The sequence below is a fragment of the Takifugu flavidus genome, chromosome 9 (genome assembly GCF_003711565.1).
Source record: "Takifugu flavidus isolate HTHZ2018 chromosome 9, ASM371156v2, whole genome shotgun sequence".
In the NCBI taxonomy this organism is placed as follows: domain Eukaryota; kingdom Metazoa; phylum Chordata; class Actinopteri; order Tetraodontiformes; family Tetraodontidae; genus Takifugu; species Takifugu flavidus.
The window spans coordinates 10,998,530-11,019,753 of NC_079528.1; the positions used below are offsets into that span (position 1 = coordinate 10,998,530).

General features: G+C 46.4%; 1 protein-coding gene across 2 annotated transcripts; it reads left to right on the top strand.

Annotated features, from left to right (window-relative positions):
- The first annotated feature begins 844 nt into the window (after positions 1-844).
- klhl4 (kelch-like family member 4) lies at positions 845-20,341 on the top strand. Of its 2 annotated transcripts, none has more exons than XM_057042787.1 (11): positions 845-996; positions 9,849-10,016; positions 11,019-11,155; positions 11,560-11,756; positions 13,748-13,960; positions 14,666-14,852; positions 14,930-15,154; positions 17,029-17,191; positions 17,993-18,205; positions 18,640-18,811; positions 19,063-20,341. In XM_057042787.1, exons 2-11 carry the CDS (start codon positions 9,874-9,876, stop codon positions 19,120-19,122), a joined length of 1,710 nt encoding a protein of 569 aa, XP_056898767.1. In that variant the 5' UTR covers positions 845-996; positions 9,849-9,873; the 3' UTR covers positions 19,123-20,341. The 2 variants fall into 2 exon arrangements, with proteins under 2 accessions (XP_056898767.1, XP_056898766.1); XM_057042786.1 differs by lacking the exon at positions 845-996 and adding an exon at positions 3,466-4,302.
- Positions 20,342-21,224: the final 883 nt, after the last annotated feature.

Genomic DNA, 21,224 nt, shown 5'->3' on the forward strand with positions numbered 1-21,224 from the left:
ACAACAAATGAAATTGAGTTGTACATATAGGGATTAGCTTGTTGTTTGTGTTTTTGTTGATCCTCAGCAAAGTTATTCTGAGAGCATTTCAAATATAGTGGGAACACAGTAGGAACTTTTATGCATAAGTCTTGATAGATGTCATCATCAAAACCTTATTGATCAATCTGATCAAAGGTAATCATTGATGTGTAGAAAATAGGAATGCAAAGCAATTCCAATCATTTTTTAGTATTTCAAGGTACAAACGATGTATTATATTGTTAGCTCTTGGGCTGAAAAGTCCTTATTTGCATATATTAACCAAAGGTTATAATTTTCTGGTAGGTTGTGTACCTGCTAGCATTGTTTACATGAGTGCAGAGCCCCACGATTCACTGTAGATGCTGTACATCCAGAATCATCACCTTCTCCCTCTGTTCTGTGGATAAAACACAAATACCCTGATAGAAGGGATCCAACTTGGAACAAATTAGAAAATTTGTGGATTAGCTATTAACAATAAAACATAATAAAACACTTTTTAGTACTAAGCAATCCTGATCATTTAGTGCAGTGGTGGTGAACAGCTTACACTGTCTGATGATCACATCCATGAAATGATTAGACTTTCGTGATATGCACAAATATATTTTGGCTATTATCAAGAATGGGATTGTTGTCAGAATGAAGGTGAATGCCCTAAAGTGTTGTTTTTCGAAGGTTTTTGTGAGAGCGGTCTTTGTTTGAAAAGCAGGATGTGATCCCAGAGTTCCTGTGTGCTTGAACGCGATTGTTGTCGAGCAAAGGAAAGAACTTATCAGCAGTTTCCTTTAGAATAGGAAAACACCAGCTTCCTTTCTGGACACACAAATGGTGTGGGCTTTTTTGTGCTGAAGGAGGAGCAAAGGAGGTGGAACAGCTCAGAACACGTTCCGTGAGGTTTGTCGTGGGCGCCCAGTTTCGAAGCCATCTTGACTGTTTGAATGGTGGCGAGTCTTCTGCTCGATAACTCAGGTAAGAGGGCAAAAGTATTGCTACAAGAGAGCTGAAGTAGATCTTGACTCAATATGAGTGAAGTGCAATTGATCCGGCCGGTGACACAGCATTATCTCCTTGTAGTCTTAAAATGTAGCTCTTTTCTATGGATTTCAACTTTCCACCTGATCTCCACAGCGAGTGAAAGGCCTTTTGTTGTTACCGTGGCCTGATTGCAGGCGTCTTCGCGTCAGTTCAGGGGCACCACAGCAGCATGTTAGTGCTCGGCTGCTTTCCGAACACGGATGCTGTATTAACGCTGATGAATATGAGATGACATTCCGCTGCACTGGGTCGTGTTTGCCATTAAAAATGCATTCCCTGACCTACGTTATCCCGTAACCAAAGCTGGGCTTTCCCTCCAGCCGTGACATCGACCGCAATGTCACAGTTGAAAGGTCGCGGTTCTTTGCGACTGATAACTCTGGAAAGGTACCTGTGGATCGTCTTGCTTTTCCCTTTGTTCTATAGCGCAGACATTAGACTATGGTGGTGTGCATGGCAGCTGTCTGATACTCGGCATCCCATGTATCATGCAGAGTGCAGCAGATGGCGTCCTTGACTCCAGCTAGAAGAATAAAACGGCTACAGTTGTGGCTTGTTGCTACATTCGATCATATGTCATTTTAATAGATCTGCGTTATTATGATGCATAGAGTTTGCAGCCATGTTATTGCCCAGAGAAGACCCCCACCCCCGTGTGCTCTACAATGTGGTGCAAATCGATTCATGTGTAATCAGCTTTAATGTAACTGCACTGAAGCAAAGCATTATTTCTTTAAAAAAATGCATACTCTACAGATGCTTTGACTTTATTCATCATGCATGCGGTTCAGTGCAGCTCAACAGTGGATTTTTATATCAAACTCCCTCCACGACAAATGCACATCAAGCACAAAAGACTTTTTTTTCAATTAAAGTGCAAGATGCTAACAGCTCAATGTCTGCTGTTTTTTCTGTAACACAAGCAGCTAATAGATCTGTCTCCTAATTAGTAGAGCTCTGTTAGCAGCACTAGTGTTTCACTGCATTTTACTGTAGGATATGACTGAAAGGTTATCATGTTATTTAATACTCTCGATGTAAACCTGTACATAAACCTGGGATCAATAAACATCGGTTCTAATACTGCGCCTTTTAGAAAAAAAAGGAGACATTTGGTTTTGACATTTATCACTGTTCCAGTGGTGAAGCAGCAAATGTTAAAGGTCAAGGTTCAAGAAGCAAACCAAGATACCATTAAAGGGAAAAAAGCACCTTAACGGACTGAACCACTGCTGTGTATAAACCAGCACTTTCAATTATCTCCTTCCACAGTAAGGTGATGTCTATTGCTCCCAGTGGGGCCAACAAAACAGAATGCCGTTCAAAATATATACTGAATAACATTTATTAATAATTCAGCATTTGGCTCTTGGATGCAGAAGTATGTTAGCTGCTCGTTCATTTTAAAGCTCAAAAAAGGGTCATTAGTTGTGGTTCCATGAAAGACCTTCAGCTGAAAATGCTGCACAGCAGGATTTCTACCACCACCCCATTTTTATTTGCCCATGTTTCTGCAGAATTAGTCCCATGATCCACTGTCCCCACACCTTTGAAATGTGGTTGAAGTCGTGCACTCTGAATTAGCAGCAGCGGTGGTGCGTGCGCAGGCGTGCGTCTGATACTAAGCTTATGGAAAAGCTGGATCTATTTTTGACTGTTTTCTGTAGCCTGGACTGGAAATGAGACAGCTTACTGACCTTGAAGGTTCATCTGAACCTCACTCGTTATAGTGGAGGGATTTTGAGACAGAGAGAAGGATTTTTTTTAAATTTCTTTCCCCGGCGTGACTACATATGCCGAGACATTTCCCCACGGGATTCTGTTTGATGTGTGAGTGGCAGACACCACACGTATATCAGCTCCATACACATTTCACTTCTCTGTGGACGTGTTTGTATTGATCCGGGCTGGTAATTTATGAGCAAGTTATGAGCCCCCCCCCCCCCCCTTCCCCGGCAATTTTTTTGCTTATGGAATAAGGTGCATTTGTATTCACACTTCCCACAATGCAGTACAGCCTCCTGCGAACCCTGACATTACTGTATAGATAGTAGCAGACTCCCCCCTTGAGCAAGCGGTGATTTACTTGGTTAAGGTGTGACCTCATCATCCAGGCTTGGTGATGGCCCACCTCCCCCTTGCAGCAAGAGCAGGCAACCCTGTTATCACCACACACACACACACGCGTGCGCGCACACACCCACACACAGACACACCCGCACGCATGCGTGTGCATGGCGCGCGCGCACACACACACACACATACACAAGTTTTAAACATTTATCCTCACACACTCTCCCTCTCTCTCCCTCGCTCTCTCTCTCTCTTTCTGTGTGTGGGTAGTTGTGTGTGCAGAGACAGAGGGAATGAGTGAGAGGGCGGAGAGAGAAAGCAAAACAGGGGAGGTGATGGGGCGGGTGTGTGGATCATGCGTGTGCATTAACTCAGTTCCAGCAGCAGCAGCAGCAGCAGCAGCAGCAGGAAGAGCGTCGGCGCGGGAGGGAAGGAGCGAGGAAGAAAAACAGCGAGGTAGACTTGGAGGGAGGGTCGGAGTCTCAGTCACAGGAACAAAAGCTGCAGAGGACCGCTCTTCATTTGCACTAAAAGCACAACCGAGGAGCAAAAGCGGGAGGAGGGAGGAGGTCATGATATCAGTGAGGAAGTAGCGGAACAGCAGAGGCTCCCTTAGACAGTGGGGACCGGGACCAAAGCTCTTCGCTCCTCTCATCTCCATGATTTTGGAGATTCAACACACCGTAGCCTTCGTCTCCAAACCCAGAAGAGGATGTCTGTGTCGGGGAAGAAGGAATTTGATGTGAAGCAGATCCTCAGGCTCCGCTGGCGTTGGTTCAGTCACTCGTCCCAAGGTTCTGCCGGCAGCGGGGGCGGCGGCATTGGAGGAGTTGGAGGATACATCCAACAGGATGGCCTCGACCACAGAGGGACGCCCGTGCAGGGCAGGCTGAAGAGCCACTCACGGGAAAGAGGAGGACTACGGAAGACCAACAGCCCGGTCCACAGCATCTTGGTGCCCACTCCAGGACCCACACCTGTGTGTGTCAGAGCGGGACAGCAGTCATGGCACCAGCAGCAGGAGGACATTCAGGGTCTCCAGGTCAAAGAGGACTCTTCAAAGAGCTGCTCTTCACCATGCTCCAAAAAGAAAGAGGATGTCACCACTGGCCAGGAGGCTGAGAAGAACCGAACAGAGGAACCTGCGGAGGTGGAGGCCAGAGAGAGGTATGACTCTGACTGGATGTGGGGAGAGACAGATTTATCATGTTTATTCATTTAGCAGCTACTGGACTAAGGGATGAACCTGCGGCTTCCCCGGTGTTCCATAAAAACTGTAGCAATAAATAAAATCTACATCTAAATGAGACTGTAGGAACCCTGAGGCATCACCCCCGCACACGGGGCCAGCAGCACACATCCAAATGACTTTTTTCTTTGTGTTTTACTAAATACACCCATTCCCTGCACCTTGAACTCCTTTCAATATTAGCTCTCTGATCTTGCATTCTGATCGTTTCATTAAGGCCCCTCTTAAATCATGCATGCAGCCGCGCTCTTCCTCTCTCTCTCTCCAAAGCTCTGCAGCTGACACCATGGATCACCTGGGGACAGCTCGCCGTCCACAGCATGTCAGGCTTGACACACCAATAAAAGCGGCCCTTTAATTATTCAGTGCTGGGGCTTCTCCTGCACCCCGCATTGTGTTGTGGTCTGAGCCGACATGGACAGCCAGACAATTCTAAACACGGGAAGAGATAAAAGTGAGGAATCATACAAGTACTGAGGGAACCATCGCCGGGATTCTCTGGAAGGAAGCACAGTATAAACAATCTGATTTTGGAATTAGGAGATTAATTTCCAAACACATTTATATACTCAATGATGCCAAATCTCAGATAAAGAAATGTTACTTTTAAACCCCGCCTCCTGTATGAGAGCCCATACACTTCCAGGAAGTAAATAGGTTATAATGTGTGTGTGTGTGTGTGTGTGTGGTGGTGGTGGTGGTGGGGTGGGGGGGTTGGGGGGGTGTTGTAGTACACTAACAGCGCCTCGCACAGATGATGAAAGTCTCCTTTTATCTCGCCTGTGACATTCGAAGGCGATCGTTCCTCTGAGCTCCGCTGCCTTAGAGCTCAGAGCTTTTGTTCTGCTCACCTGGTGACGCAACAATGGGAAGTGTCCCTTTGTTGAACAAACGCTCACACACTCCCAAATCTCTACATCCCAACACTACTCTTGGAGTACCACAGACGTCGACATGAATAATTCCGAGTTAAGATCCAATTTTGACTACCGGCCCTCCGTGTTGGTATAATTGGCAGATGTTTTCAGGGTTCCCGCGTGTGAAAGGCGCATGCATAAAAAATGCCTCCCTCGGTAAAAATGTGTATCTCTCTGGCTCTCTGGAGGGACCTTGGCTTCATCCTGTCCATGTAAAGTAGAGAGAAATCATCATATGACAGTGATACTAAAATATTAAAGCCACTCGGACATAACATACACACTGTACCCAGCTGAGCTCCATTGGAGTGGTTTCCTCTCCTTTCATATATAGATATAATCCTTGAATGAATGTATCTGCTGCCTCGCACCTCCAGGAACTATGAATGGTGCAGCTTGAAGTCAAAGCCCTGTTTGAGAACTGCAGTCTGGATAAATTGCGGCCGATAACATCGTGTGGCCGATGACTGCGCGACACCCTGCTGGCTTTCATTTTTCATCTCCAGCTAAGCAGATGTGTGTGCCTGTCACCGTCTGAGATATGCACATTCATTTGCCGCACCGGCTGGGTGGCCTTATTACGTCTCACGTCATAAATCCATGACACATACTGTAAATTGACAGAATCCCTTAAGGCAGAATGAAGGAACGAGTTCTGCTGCTTGTGAAAAGAGGCAACGTCTGAAAGTTTTTGCCGTCTGACTGCGGCTGGAGAAAATGGTGTCAGTCATTTTCCTGAGCTGGCCTGTCGCTCACTCATTCACAGATTATTCATAGAAACCATGTCTCAGTGGCCCTTCGCTATTTCCAGCTCTCCACTTTAGTCAATGAGATGTCGCGCATCAATGTGAAACAGATTTTAGACGAAGTTTACGTGGCTGCAAACATCACAACTGACATTATGAGCATTACAAATGTTCTCAAAGCATCAGTGACTCCTTTATGCCATGTTAGTCCATCGACATTAGCCTTTTTATGACTGTCAGATAACCATTTTCTTTCCACTGACAGGTTTATCCACAAACTAGAATGAGGAGAACATAACACCGTCGCTCCCGCTGCCCCTACATATCGATACCCTCTTTAGAGTTGTTCTCGCTCATCCAGGTCACCTCCTCCTATCATAGGCAGAATACAGATGACAATTTAACCCACAAGGAATGGAAACCCTGACCCCATCCAGCACAGACACAAACAGAGGCCCGTGTCAGCGGGCTTTTACTTTGAATGATTTCGACGCTTCCTCTCTTCCCCCTCTCTGTCTCCATCACCTTGAGAAAGAAATATGGCCACATCCTCCTCACTGTGTCAACAGCTGTAATTCAGGTGTTAGTCGGCTGCCTGGTGACGTCGCAGACCTGCATCTTATGCTGACATAGCTGCGTGATCCCAGGCTGAGATTCTTGAGTGGCTTCATTTGCAAACAAATTTAATGGGTCCTGAATGCTCCTTAACTTTTACCAATTAGCATTCTGTACACAGAGACGCTATCTAACGGGAGGCTAAAGTTAGCAGCGCTTCTCTTTGCCTCTGCCGAGGGCTTTGAAGAGTAGAGCAGAGATGCAGCAGATTTTTAAAGTGGAGAACATCCCCGCAGTTCTAGGTTCTAGTGAAACCTCCCTGAGAAGACAGCAGCCACCACAGCCTGGTGCCGTTTTCAGGCATCCCATAAATGTTCCTATAACCCCGTGAGACTGTTCAAGCTGCGTTCTGAGGCGCTCACTTCAATAATCTGAAGGTCTATAAATTTAAATACAGTATTAAAATTACTGTATCCAACTGTGATCACTCAGGATCCATTAATTTGCTGCAGATCGCCAAGTGAAAATGTCAACAAATTCCGAAGCGCTCCTGCCCCAGAAAGCATTCTGCTAAAATCCTCCTCTCTTCCCCGTGAACAATATTTACTTTTGCAGATATTCAAGTTCGCTCTTCAGCCCGCATCACGAAGGAGGCATGTGTTTTCATGCACTAAAGTGTTTAATGTGATGCTACAACGGGGTATTTACAGCCATATTCACTCTGCTGAGGGCTGCAAATCAATGCCCCGCTCCCACTTTGAGTTGGGGAGGATTTCAGCAGCACTGTTCACTATTTTGCTTTTGGCATAAACATCCACTGTCGAATCTGAAATTGACTTTTTATTTGGGGGGGGTAACTTGAGGTAAAACTTTATTACAAGGCATTGTTTTCATAAATAGCGTAAATAGCCTTCTTATCATACTAACTCCAACTAAAATGTGCATCTCATTATATTGTCTTTGATAGTGGCAGTTTTAACGAGCAGAGCGCGGTGTGGGGGTGTTTGCTCCACGCACCCTCCAAACAAAGCAGAAAGTAGGTCTACTCTAGATGGGCTGAGATTTGAGGGCACCTATAGACCTGACACATGCTGTACCAGGCATTGTAGCAGCTGTTAGCGCCTCAGCTCATCCCGAGCTACTCTGCAGTCTTCGGGAGTTCTAATCCACTCTGAAAGAGACATTTCCCTTCTGGAGCTGGCTGCCGTTCCCTTTTGTACAGGGATAAAGTTGACACAAGTAAGAAAAAGACTGAAGTTCTCAGCATGTCTGACTCACAACCTCTCACAGCTCGGGGATAATCTGGGCTGTCGGAAGTCACATTTTGGAGTCATCAAAGTATTTATGTTAGGGGGGCAGTCTCAGTACAGGACAATGACAGTCAGTGCGGATAGTGCGAACAAAAAAATAGAGGAACCTGTACATGATGTTATAAAGAGATGTGCTAATATTCTCATATCTGGTGGCTTAACTTGGTTTTGGCTTTTTTGGATGTTTGTGATCTTTGGGGATTGCAGCATGGAAAACATCGATCTTTCATGTTGTATAAAATGGTGTTTTCATGTCTGTTCAGGTAGATTCTTCCCCCAGATTAGCTTCACTCAGTGTCATTATGATATCTTTGCCAGGGTGTGAGGATGAAATTTCCGGTGATGTGCTGAGGGGAGGAACCATCGAATGAGGTTGGAAATGGAGGCTCAGCATTCCATTAGTCAAACCTACCATCTCAATAATGCAAGCTGGCACATTGAAAGAGATCACAAAAGAAATCTATGGACCCTGTTAGGCTGGGCGGCTGTTTTGGAATTGTAATGTAATGTGCAGTGTTCTGCAGTAGCCCTTCAGCGTCTTTGCGGGAGCGAGGCGTTCTGGGAGTTTAGTGCCTCAATAAAATTGGGCTGTACCTGCGATGATCCAGCCCTCAACTGAGAGGGGAAACATAAACCTCGGAAAAATTTACGGCTCCTTGGAATATGGTGCCGAAGCAATTAGTGTCTAAGAGATTGGTAGGCGAGGGGAAAAAAAACCTTGCGGCAATCCTCCGAGCCAATACAAAGGCAGTGGATCTGGGTTTTATGGCCTTCATTGCTTATTCCGTCTTGTTTGGCGTTCTTCTCCACAACAGCAGAGTCAGTGGGGAATTATCGTGACAGAGCAATAAATTACTGCTACAGGGGAACAAAAAAAAATCTCACAAAAAATTACGCTAAAAGGCAGCCACAGTGTCCACGAGGCAATTAAAACTGCTCCCAGAGGAAAACTGTTGATTTTTTTTTGGCAACCAAACGGGACAAATCCAGTCAGCTGGCTTAAAAATTGTAACAGCCCAGTAATCAGGACATCAATGGACACCCTTCCCAACCTCCAACCTTCCGACCTGTATGTGCCGATACTGCTGAACCACACTTCACTGGAACATTAAGAGTGGCTTTACATAGCGCCCGGATCTATTTGTCAGGGCTTCTTAGAGCGGGTTCACCACGAGATGGTGAATTTCCTCAAAGAGACGACTCCGGCCTGCTGGTGCGGAGCCACAAACAAGCCTGAATGTCGATGAGTCGACTCGATCTTTGAAGGACGCCGGCTGACGTGGCCGCGTTATTTGCCAGGAGTCTGAGGGATTACTTTGATTCCTGTAAAACAGCGTGTAATCTAACAGCCCGCAGGGACAGGGTCTCAGCCGGACTACAATGCCGACAGGAGCAGGCTTATTTACCCGTTAAGTCCCCATCTTTGGAAAACACACATGCATGCACAGATATGTGCACACATGAGAGCTGACACAAAGACGTGCGTGCCCGGGCGCTGGAAAATGCTGTCTGGAACGGCGGATTGTACGGCTTGCTCGTCCCCATTGGATGGCAGCTCTTAGTTATCCACTTATGCACAGAGTTTAGTTAGTAACAGTTTTAAATTCAGCTTAGCCTGGCAATAAAGATGGAAATACACCAGAGGGAATACAGGGATTAGGACTGCCATGTGTCCAAATAAGCCTTTTTTGTGTGCTCAATGACTTGTTTATCTCGCCCTGCTCGGCTTTTTCACTTCTTCATGGTAATTTCCAGGGAGATGTAGGAGTAAGTGGAATTAATTAATATGCGGCTCAGAATAGAAATCGTCTTAATGACTGGGGCCTTTATATTTTATTACCACGTGTACCATTAAGTTATTCTACACCGAGAATCAAAAGCGAGGGTAAAACATGCACTCAGCACCTCTGCTTTCGTTCTGCTTGTTTTCACACAGGTTGGCTTTGAGCAACTTCCCCAGGATGAGCACCAACTCCTCTGATGAGTTTTTCCAGGCCACAAATCATGCAGAGCAGACGTTCCGCAAGATGGAGATGTACCTGCAGCACAAGCAGCTGTGCGACGTTCTCTTGATAGTGGGGGATCACAAGATACCAGCTCACAGGTTGGCGGCGGAGCATCTGCTGGCTTGGTTTCATTAATCACAACCGCGTTGACTTTGTTCCCGCCCACTCCGAAGTGATTTCATTGAATGGTTAATTCAGGTTTCAGACTGGACCTCACGTCAGATCCAAAGAAACTCTGAAACCGCAGAAAAAAATGGTCATTTTTTATTAAATCCCTGCAACAACTTTAGGTCAGGTTCTTCAAAATTTCATTGCACTGCAGCCCAGCACTTCCTCACATCTGACAAAGGGAAGAGTTCTGTGATGCACCGCGGGAGCCGCCGGGTCGATCCGTGCACGTACGGCCGGACGGTAGAGATCGAAGAACATCTCAGTGCTTCAAAGCTGCAGGTTTACTGGCTACATGTTCACGCGCGGCAGTCCACAGGCCGATTCGGATCAGCTGGATTCACTGGGCAGGAAACACAGCTGCTTTGTTCTGAGACTAGGACCAATCGTGTTTTAATCCGGACTCATCTTACTGTGGTCGGGGTGTAAATGTTACTGTGCAAAGATGCTTTTGCTGATTGTTTTTGTCGCGTTGTCGTGTTTTGTCCAGTGAAACAACACAGACCCTCTGGAGCGCCGGTCTGCTGTGTGTTGCTGTGCGCCTGTGTGCACTGTTGGTGTCAACAGTGTCTAACTTGCAGGTCTTTCACCAAAGCGCTCGCAAAACACACGGCATCCAGCGCACCTGCTGTTTCAAGAGAAAATAGGATTGGATTTATTTGTTTTGACACCCCAGACACGCCCGGGGTTTATGCCAGATTAAATTCAACAGCATAATGCTCCCCATATTCTATTTATTTCACCTTTAAACACACTTAGGATGCTGCCAAATGCCTGTAGAGTCAAAATGGAGTCCTTCCAGACGCTGCATTCCCGTGATTCCATCTCCTTATGTTGGTCGATTGATTCCCCGAACACTTGAAACATTCCACGTGTGTCTTTCTTCCATAAGTCTCGTACGTTTCTGCTAATTCCATGAATTTTTACGGCAGGCTGGTCCTGAGCGCCGTGTCGGACTACTTTGCAGCTATGTTCACCAGTGACGTCAGAGAGGCCAAGCAGGAGGAGATCAAGATGGAGGGAGTGGATCCGGAGGCCCTCAGATCTCTGGTTCATTTCGCCTACACCGGTGAGTGCTCGTAAAGACGCTCGCCAGCTCTCGTAAGCGGTTATGAGACGTCTGAAATCCAGCGAGATTAAACACAATCGATGAAGCCGTCCGTCAGCGGGGGCTGGGCAGCAGCTCATTTTACCAGACAAATCCACTTTGTGCTGCTTGTTGAATGAGAAAAAAAATGTTGCTTGAAACAATAAAACAGGGCTCCCATTTTAATCATAAAAGAGGATGGAACAACATAACGACACCCTCTTGTGCTGCAGCATAACGGTCCGGTTAATGAGCATTCTTCTCTGTCGGTTTGCGCCCCACGCTGATTTAAAACTTGATTGCGCAGCTGTTTTTGCCCACCTCTGCCCCTGACCTGCGCGGCGTGTGTGTGTGTGTGTGTTTTTTTGATTGTCCTGACATTGTAGGTGTCCTTGAGCTGAAAGAGGAGACCATCGAGAGCTTGCTGGCGGCGGCGTGCCTCCTTCAGCTCTCGCAGGTCATCCAGGTCTGCTGCAACTTCCTGATGAAACAGCTGCATCCCTCCAACTGCCTGGGCATACGCTCCTTCGCGGATGCCCAGGGCTGCGTGGACCTGCTGAACGTGGCCCATAACTACACCATGGTAGGAACGCTAATAGAGCCAGGGCCTGTTTACACGGATGGGTGGGCTGAATTATTTATTTTTTAGTAACACTCCCCACTCTTCATGGCATGAATACACAAGTGCAGCTGTGCTTCAACGGTATAGCGTTTAAATATTCGGTTTAATTAAACTTTTACATAAAAGCTTTCTCAGTGAGGCAAATGAGGTCTGACCCAGTCTAATGATAGCAGCGGGGTTTCCACTCGACACCATTTCGGGGTTGGTGTTTCAGACATTATCATGGATTTCATTAAGCTTTGGTAAAATGCACTCAACACGGTGGAATATTTTTGGCAAGAATCAGTCGGGGTTACTTTAATACGCTGTCCTGACCTCATATTTCCATCTGGGCCCCCTAAAAATCTCATTTCAGCTGAGAAATTGGTGCCCAGCGCATTTGAATAGAAATGGAATAGTTTCATGCTGTCACTTCCTCTAATTTGCTTATGTGACCGCGGGTATGAAAAACCACGTAGCGACACATTGATTATTGCGCCTGCCAGACCTGTGAGAATGGGGGGGGGGGGGGGGGGGGGGGGGATGCAGGAATATTTGCTTTGGATTAAGATTCATGTGCACATTTGTCAGATAATATCACTCCAGTGGGCAGGAGTGGCAGCGGGAGTCGTGCCTTATCTCCTGAAGGACATCTGCTTGGCCTGTTTACGCACACTCCGTCCGGGAGCGAGGGGTTAATCTAATCACCGGGCAGCACAAGAGGGCCAACTTCCTGTTCAATCACTTTGGTAATGAGCAGAGAGAGCCGGGAGCTTCCTGGAAGTCCATCGTCTGTGTTCTGAGCCGAGGGCGTTATGTTTTGATAATCTCAAATCTCCAGGTTGATGAAGGCATCCGAGGTCAATCTGCCATTATTGCTTCCTTAATGAAGAGATCAGATCTCTGTCTGTCTGTCTGTCTGTCTGTCTGTCTGTCTGTCTGTCTGTCTGTCTGTCTGTCTGTCTGCCTGCCTGCCTGCTGCCTGCCTGCCTGCCTGTCTGTCTCTGCTTTAATTAGTCCATCCTACCAGCGCTCCACAACGACTCTCCTGCCGTAGATAAATGCCTTATTATCCTCTCCCCTCACTGCTCTTGTTTTCCGGGCAGTTTACCCTCCAAAGAGCTCGCCGGCCTCTAGAAAATGCTCCCCTCAAAACGGTTATGAAACAAAACTGGCGGTGGGTTCAATTAAGCTGCCTGCAGAGTCGGGCTGGTAATTAGGTATAATTAGTTTAAAACAACATCCAAGCGTTGGGCGGAATTTCACCCACAACAGATCAATAGATGACCCTCATTAATAGGCTGCATGCGCTACGCTCTCCTAATAGATTGGACTAAGACTCCGTAATTTGCTGCGACTTGATGATCAATAATGGGCTTGTTTTAGTCATCCGAGAACATCCGTTGGCAGCGCCTGCCTGACCTGCCATAGTTGTTCCGCTAGCGGCTAGCTGCTTCCTCAAAGGAAACAGGCCGTGATTATGTATTTGGATTTCATGCTTTTAATGATGAACATGATGTGAGAATCACGTTAGCATCACTGCTGGAAGATCGGTCTTGTGACGGTGCCCTTGAAGATGCAGCCAGTACTGCGTAACTTCTGTCTAGAGAATGAACCAAGACGCCAATGTGCTATGGCAACATTAGTTTGGATTGCTTTCCTGTTTCTCATTAAAGAAGCTTGTAATTACGCCACGCTGACATGATGATCAGCAGTTTTTGGGCCTTGTAAGCCTGACAAGAGGCTCCTCATTTCTTGTCGCAGCCGCCAGATTGATTTGTGGCCTGATAAGTGGATCGTTTTATTTACTCGGCTGAGCGAAAACAGATGACATTGTCATGGGAAGAGTTGGACGAGGGTTTCTGCATCAGTTCTTTCTCCCCGTGCTGATTTTTGTCCCCTGTCTGTCCTTGTCTGGGGCCCCCGGCTGATGAACGACGGCTGCCTGCGTCCGCCGCTCCTCCGTGCGCCAGGAACACTTCCTGGAGGTCATTCAGAACCAGGAGTTTCTGCTGCTCCCCACGGCGGAGATAGTTAAGCTGCTCTCCAGTGATGACATCAACGTCCCCGACGAGGAAACCATTTTCCAAGCCCTGATGATGTGGGTGCGCCACGACGTCCAGAACCGACAGCAGGACCTCGGGCTGCTTCTGGCCTTCATCCGACTGCCTCTTCTTCCTCCACAGGTGAGGGAGCGGGCGAAGGGGGATAGAGATAATGCTGCCTGAAAGCAAATCTGTCATGACTCTTCTTTGTCCTCGCTGTTTATATAAATTCTCTTCTTTGCAGTAAATAAGCCGCCGGAGCAGATTCAGAAAACGTTTTTTGTTCTTTTTTTGCAGTTATTTGAATATTTATGCAGGATTTGTGTTGCTTTGTATGTAAATGACAGGAAGTTGTGAAATCGTTTTTGCAAAAATTCCCTGAACCTGTATGAGTCATATTCAGTTTATGTTAATAGGGCGAGATAAAGGAAGTAAACAAATGCTTTTAGCCAAGAGGATGGAAAACCAAATGCTGTATTAAGACAACACACAAACAGTGCTAATTAATCTTGGGTGAATCTACAGAAAGATCTGAATAAATCTGACGTTGAATTTAAGCAATTTCCAGATGTTTCAGTGATGAATCTCTTTAATGGCTGCACAGTTGGTCTTTTTACATCCACAGTTCTTGTTCTCGATGGTTTCTAAGGTCGTTGTGTTCTAATTGTGCGTTGTATTATACATGTGCTGGCTTGAGCAACACTTTTCCACCTTGTGGAAATTATATACGTACTGTGCACAGCAAAGAAGAAGGAGGACTACAGAAATCTGGGGGATTATCTGTGTTGAGCAGCAGGACTGACTGAAGAAATCCTCCTCTAATCTGGGTTTTCTCTGGATTCGCAGCTCCTCGCTGATCTGGAAAACAACAAGATGTTCTCTGATGATCTGGAATGCCAGAAGCTACTGATGGAGGCCATGAAGTACCATCTTCTGCCTGAGAGGCGTCCCATGTTCCAGAGCCCGAGGACCAAACCCAGAAAGTCCACGGTGGGCGCGCTGTACGCCGTGGGAGGGATGGACGCCACGAAAGGTGCGACATCCGCCCGCGGCGTCCGTCCACCCCCCTGAAGTCGTGACTCAAATGTTTTAATGTGTATGTGACTCCAGGCTCCACCACCATCGAGAAGTACGACCTCCGCACCAACACCTGGGTCCAGGTGGGAGTCATGAACGGGCGGCGGCTGCAGTTCGGCGTGGCGGTGATAGACAACAAGCTGTATGTGGTCGGAGGGAGGGACGGACTCAAGACGTCCAACATGGTGGAGTGCTACAACCCAGATAACAACGTGTGGTCCACCATGCCGCCAATGTCAACTCACAGACACGGACTTGGTGAGTGTCCAGAAGAGATTTTACTAAATATGTGGATTAATTAAGGGATGAATAACCTAATGAGTGCTGGTACAGAAGGTGGAAGAAGGTCTGACTCCAGTCCCCAGCGCTCCCAGAGACCTTGATTCGGAATAATTTGTAGTTAACAGTAGGTGGATGGATGGATGCATCCCCACTAAATCAGGAGAGCAGCCAGCAAAAACAAATAGGAATCAAATGTTCCATATTTTCAGGTACACCCTATGATCAAGCCAGATGTGTGCTTCCAGACCCACTCCGTCTGTCCCTGGTCGTCTCTAATAACTCAGAAAAATCTATTTTATCATCACAATGAGAGCTAACCATCAAAAGTGCTGGATTTAATGTTGTTTAATCAACTAGTATCTAATCAGCTATCCTATTGTTAAGCTCTCTATCTCACTTTCCATTCTCCTCTGGGATAAATAATAAATGATTATACTAGAATGATCAGAGTTCCGCTGAGGTCATTTGCAGACTCCATAAAACAGTCTTCAGGCTATAATCAAACAACAACTGTTTCTGTTTTCTCATTAATTTTGTTCTGGAAAAACAACACTGCTGCATTTAACTTCTGGAGCAGTTCCCATTTTCCACTGATTTTCTTCCCCCTTTTCTTTGTGTTTTTAATAAATAACCTTAAAAATGAGCCCCACGTCTGCAAATCGAACCCCGGTGGCTGACAGATGTTTTGCAGCCAGAAATAAATCAGTAGGAGATTTCAGAACATCAACAGGGAGCATTAAATAAGATGGAAGCAGAAGTGATGTCGTGTTTTCATACTCACAATCACAGCAAAACAGCCAAAACAACTGATGCGCGCCAACTTGCATGTGTGTCGCAATGATTACCAGATGATCGCACGGATACGGAGGCAGCAGATTACAGATCCTCTACAGACAGACAGATTTATTAGTGGAGGGGGTTGGAAATGCCGCCATAACTCACATCTGGAACGGTAAAATTCCAGTTTGCTGTCACAACAAGGCACCTACAAACTCATGAATAGAGTCGCCCCTTTTTTGTCTTTATTCCTGAATTTCAGTGATTTGTGTGTTCAGTTAGTGACTGGATTTTGAGAAAGGCCCTAAATTTAAAATAAATACTCTATATACTCCCCCACCCCCCCCACCCCTGTGCACCCAATTCAAAAGACCGTTTTATCTAAAAGCTCCTTAACAGGTCCCATAACATTTTGTGAGCAATTCTCTGTATTTATTTACTTTTCTAAACGTGAAACATGATCTGGTCACTTTATTCCGCCGTTTAAAGGTTTCCTGCTTTCGTTCTCCAGCCGGTGTGATAAAACCAGAAATGTCAGTATGCACAGCTGGGCAGCTGTAAACATGTAATCACATTTCTTCTGGAGATAAAGTTTGGGTATTTACCCGCTCCCCTTATCAAAGCTGGGCAGGCTGGGCTTGTTGGGCTCTCTGGTACCTTTCCCTAACCGCTGAGTCTCATATCAGAGACATTCACACTTGAAGAAGGCCTTGCTTACAGAGCAGGGCGATTCCACCCCCCCACCCGTGTGGTCGGAGGGATCAGCGAGCGAGGAGATCAAACCGTCCAGATTACCCGTGTTGTCTTTGATCTTTCGTGCAGAAAATATCTCAAACCCTAATGCCTGTAGCGCCTATATAGTCTGAATATTTTCTAACAGCATCCAAGCTAGTGGTTGTCTTGTGCATTACTGGCGCCGGCGGAACGAATTATGATCGAATTAGATGCAAAAGAATGGAATAATTTCCAAGCTGGAGGAGTCCGGCACCGTAGCGGCTACAGGCTAGCCCTCAAATGCACCTGCGTGACTGCATCTGGAGGATTGACACTATCTCTTTGGTTTATTTGTGTAGGCATCGCTGTCCTGGAGGGCCCCATGTACGCTGTGGGGGGCCACGATGGCTGGAGCTATCTCAACACAGTGGAGCGCTGGGACCCGCAGGCCCGACAATGGAACTACGTGGCCAGTATGTCGACGCCGAGGAGCACCATGGGAGTCACGGCGCTCAACGGAAAGTAAGGTCCTTCCCCAACAAAATGAAAAAGCCACCTTTTTATAGAAGATCTACAACTTTTTAGCAATATGTCAGAGGCCGAGGTCACTGTCACATACGCTGTGAAGCCACCACAAGCCGGAGGCAGACACCTAGAGTCAAGGAGGAATGCTCCGCTCTGAAAGCATCCTGGCTTACGTAATGAACACGGCAGCGGAGCGCTGTGCTGAAAATGATCGATGGAAATATAACCTGTAACTGGGACTGGAAGCAGCGGTTACGTAAGCTCTTCTGGAAAGGCTGGTGTGGAGCGGTCGCATCACATTAACAGGCCATAAACTACATAATGAAGGCCGGGAATTTCACATTAGGCTGCTAATTTAAACAGTCCACCTGGAGTTATAAAGGCGAAGCGCTGTCGTTTTTAGGCAGGCACGGGGCTTCAAGTGGATTTAAGGCAAATGTGTGAGAGAGGCTGCTGCTGCTGTTCGGCTCCATCCAGAATTCAGTGGATGCTGAGTTATTTCTGCATCTAGGTCAAAAATAGACAAGGAAAGCGTTTCCCTAGCCTCCCCTTTTCATTGCTGTCGGGCTTGTGAGCTACAAGCGCCAGAAATCACTGATGTGATCTTTCTGGGAGAGAACACTCTCAAGGAAAGACTTTGAGAATCGCTCGCTGTCACTCACTGCTGTGTCCTTTCTGTCACTTTGTCACGGTTCTGTCATCGGTTCTCCCGTCAGAATCCAAGGATCCGGTGGCTCTGCTGGTTGTGTGCGTGTGTTCAGATGTTTGACCTTTGAACCCACTTTGTTGCTCCGTCAGACTATACGCTGTGGGCGGCCGGGATGGGAGCTCGTGTCTGAGGTCGGTGGAGTGTTTCGATCCGCACACCAACAAGTGGAGCATGTGCGCGCCCATGTCCAAGAGGAGAGGAGGCGTGGGCGTGGCCACCTACAACAACTTCCTGTATGCCGTGGGCGGACACGACGCCCCCGCCTCCAACCACTGTTCCCGACTCTCTGACTGCGTGGAGAGGTGGGTGTCTGCTTTGTCTCGGGAGGGGGAGGATGGCACCCTGGAATGGTTTGAGTGTGCAGTCAAGAGAATCCAGTACCGGGCGGGGACGGGACCCCCGACTCCCCCTGACGCCCCCTCCCCGTCCCTCAGTCATGTCTGCGTTATCCTGCAGGGAAGAGCTTCCGGCTTCCACAGAGGGGTTATTTTACGGTATCTGGCACCATCTGCTGGCCACAGTCTTATCCTGGAACGATCTCTGAAATGAGAATTCACTCACAAAACAGAGATATCATTTATGCTAAAACATACCATGCCAATAATGAATATATTAATTACTTTAAAAAACACTCTGATGACCTTTCATTTAATGACATTTCATCTATGTTTGATAAGCAACGTGTGGCCAACAATAACGATTCCTCAACGGTCTGCCGGCACCCTCGTGTTTTCAGGTACGACCCCAAGACGGACATGTGGACCACCGTGTCGTCCCTCAGCGTCCCCCGGGACGCGGTGGGTGTCTGCCTGCTGGGCGACAGGCTTTACGCCGTGGGCGGATACGATGGCCAGTCGTACCTGAGCACCGTGGAGTCCTACGACGCACTGAACAACGAGTGGACGGAGGTAAACGAGTCCGAAAGAATCCTCGTCATTTCAGATTTATCAGGAAAATCACAATGCACGTTCCACTTTGGAGAAAATAGCTGTCCTGGCCGGGCTGCCGTGACGCGATGCCCTCAGGAGCACAGACTATCAGGGCTGTTCTACGGCTGTTTTTTCCTCCGTCTTATCTGCATGAAATAAAATGGAATTCTTTGTTTTTGAAGGCAGCCTGAGTGGATCTGCTGCATGTTAACCTCTCTGTCTGCCTGCAGGAGGTCCCTCTCAACATCGGCAGGGCCGGCGCCTGCGTGGTGGTGGTGAAATTGCCTTGAGCATGTTTCAAGCCCCCCCCCCCCATGGCAACTTTGGAAACAAATGAGAGAAGAGCAGAGCGGAAAAACAAAGCAGGAGATCAAGGACACGTCCGCTGAGACTTGTGGGTTTCCCTTTGTTTCCCCTTTAACTGGGCCCTTCAGAGGGTTCTGAGGGAGCGCAGACCGAGCCCCCACTATGAACCAGTGTCTCTATCATTAGAGGACAGGCCTGGCCTGTTGGGCACATTCCACATTCTTCACATTCTTACCCGATCAAGAATTTTCATAGGCCGGGCTGAGCTGTAACGAGGGCCGAGCCTTTGTTGTTTTTGTTGTTGTTGTTGAAAGTTTAGAGTCCATGTCCATGTAGCCCCAACTTGGAGCAAATGACCCTGCGGTGTCGCGTCGCTCGACAGACGTTTTTTACTGGCGCCATCAAGCAAAACTCTATTTTCGGGTTTCTATCTCACTTTAATGTCAGCCAAATGAGGATGGTCGATTATTGTCTTCCCTTAGATTTCTACCTTTGATGTGCGGAGGACCGCCTTTTAGTGGTTTTAAGCAGATGAAATAAGATCACACTTTTTTGCTGACCAATAGCCTATATTTTGGCATTTTATTGTCTTTTTAAAATCTATCCTCTCATGGTAGAACACCAGTGTCATTTACCTGTTTCAGAAGTCTTGTTTCCAAAACTGTGATTATCATACACACACACACATATATATACATATATCATATTGATATTTTCCATTTTGTAGACTTTCTTCTGTTAAGGTGCCTGGACCAGCACACTAAATGCCCCCACTGCAGTTTCAGACATGCTGGCTAAGCCTGTGTTTTACTCGATGCAATATTGTACAGAAAATTCGCTCCGTATTCTGTATTTTTACGGCCGTGACTCGTTTTGGGCCAGTAGATCTTGTTTCTAGCGTAAAAATCTGATGTACTGAAGCAACCTAGAGTCGAAGGTGGCAGCACCATCTCACATTTAAAAACTTTATTTCTAAAACTTTATTTCAAATCTTCTTACCTCACTGATTTGACTGTGTACATTTGTAGATTTGTGGTGGATTCTGAAAGCAGCATATCTTTACGAGGCTGAGGAACACTTTGTAAATGTAATTATTTCATGTTTTTAGGGCCAAGTTTTTTTTGTTTGTTATTTGTGTCTTTTTATGCTTTTATCATGATTTTGTACAGCATGCAAACTTAGAAATAAACCAACTTCACACTTTTCTGTGTGTTTCTTTTCACCTGTGGATTCCAGGTATTCTGTCGTGTAAAGTCGGGTAAACAGGAAGTTGTTTCTGGGCCCCTAAACTACGTTGCTGTGTCATTTCCCCCCAAACTTTGAGTTTCTGTTTACATTCAGTCTTTTTTGTTTAACAAGTTTTAACGGCGCTGATGTTTGTTGATGTGCAGTTTTACCCAGAAAACTCGATCTGCTCCTCCTGAGGTTTTTTACTTTACAAAGGAAATTAATTATTAACGCGATATAGTTGTGATCAGATACGACTGTAAAAACACCGTAAAACACTTCTTAATCGGACATAAAATGCACCGATAAATTTAATGTTGCACATGACTGACTGGGCTTTTCCTATTGGATGAGCAGCAGAGATAAACGATATTTACAGCAGCGGGATGCAAACCCTGAGACATCCGCTTAATTAATCAAAATGACACCATAGTACATTTATAAAGAGCTGACTCAAACAACGAAGTGAAACCACGTATGTGTTGATACCTCAATGAATATTTATATGAATTCTGACTGCAAAAACATTTGACCATGTTCACACGTATGACCAAGTGTTCCTGTCATCTTAAAGTTAGAGATTATTTGAATATCAAGTTTGGGAAACTGGTGAAAAAGGATTTAATCAACATTTAATAGAGTCGCCTGTTACAAAAGAGTGTATCCATTTTAACCACATGGCACTTAAAAATAAGAAATGACCACATTGTTGGAAACCACTAATACTGCAAGGACTGCTATTATTATCAGTCACAGTAATGCCCAAAACACTGATAATGATAACAGCAGAAATCAGTGTCAAGTTGACTTTATTTATATATCATCTGGTAAAATCCAGATTGTCTCAGGGGGCTTTACA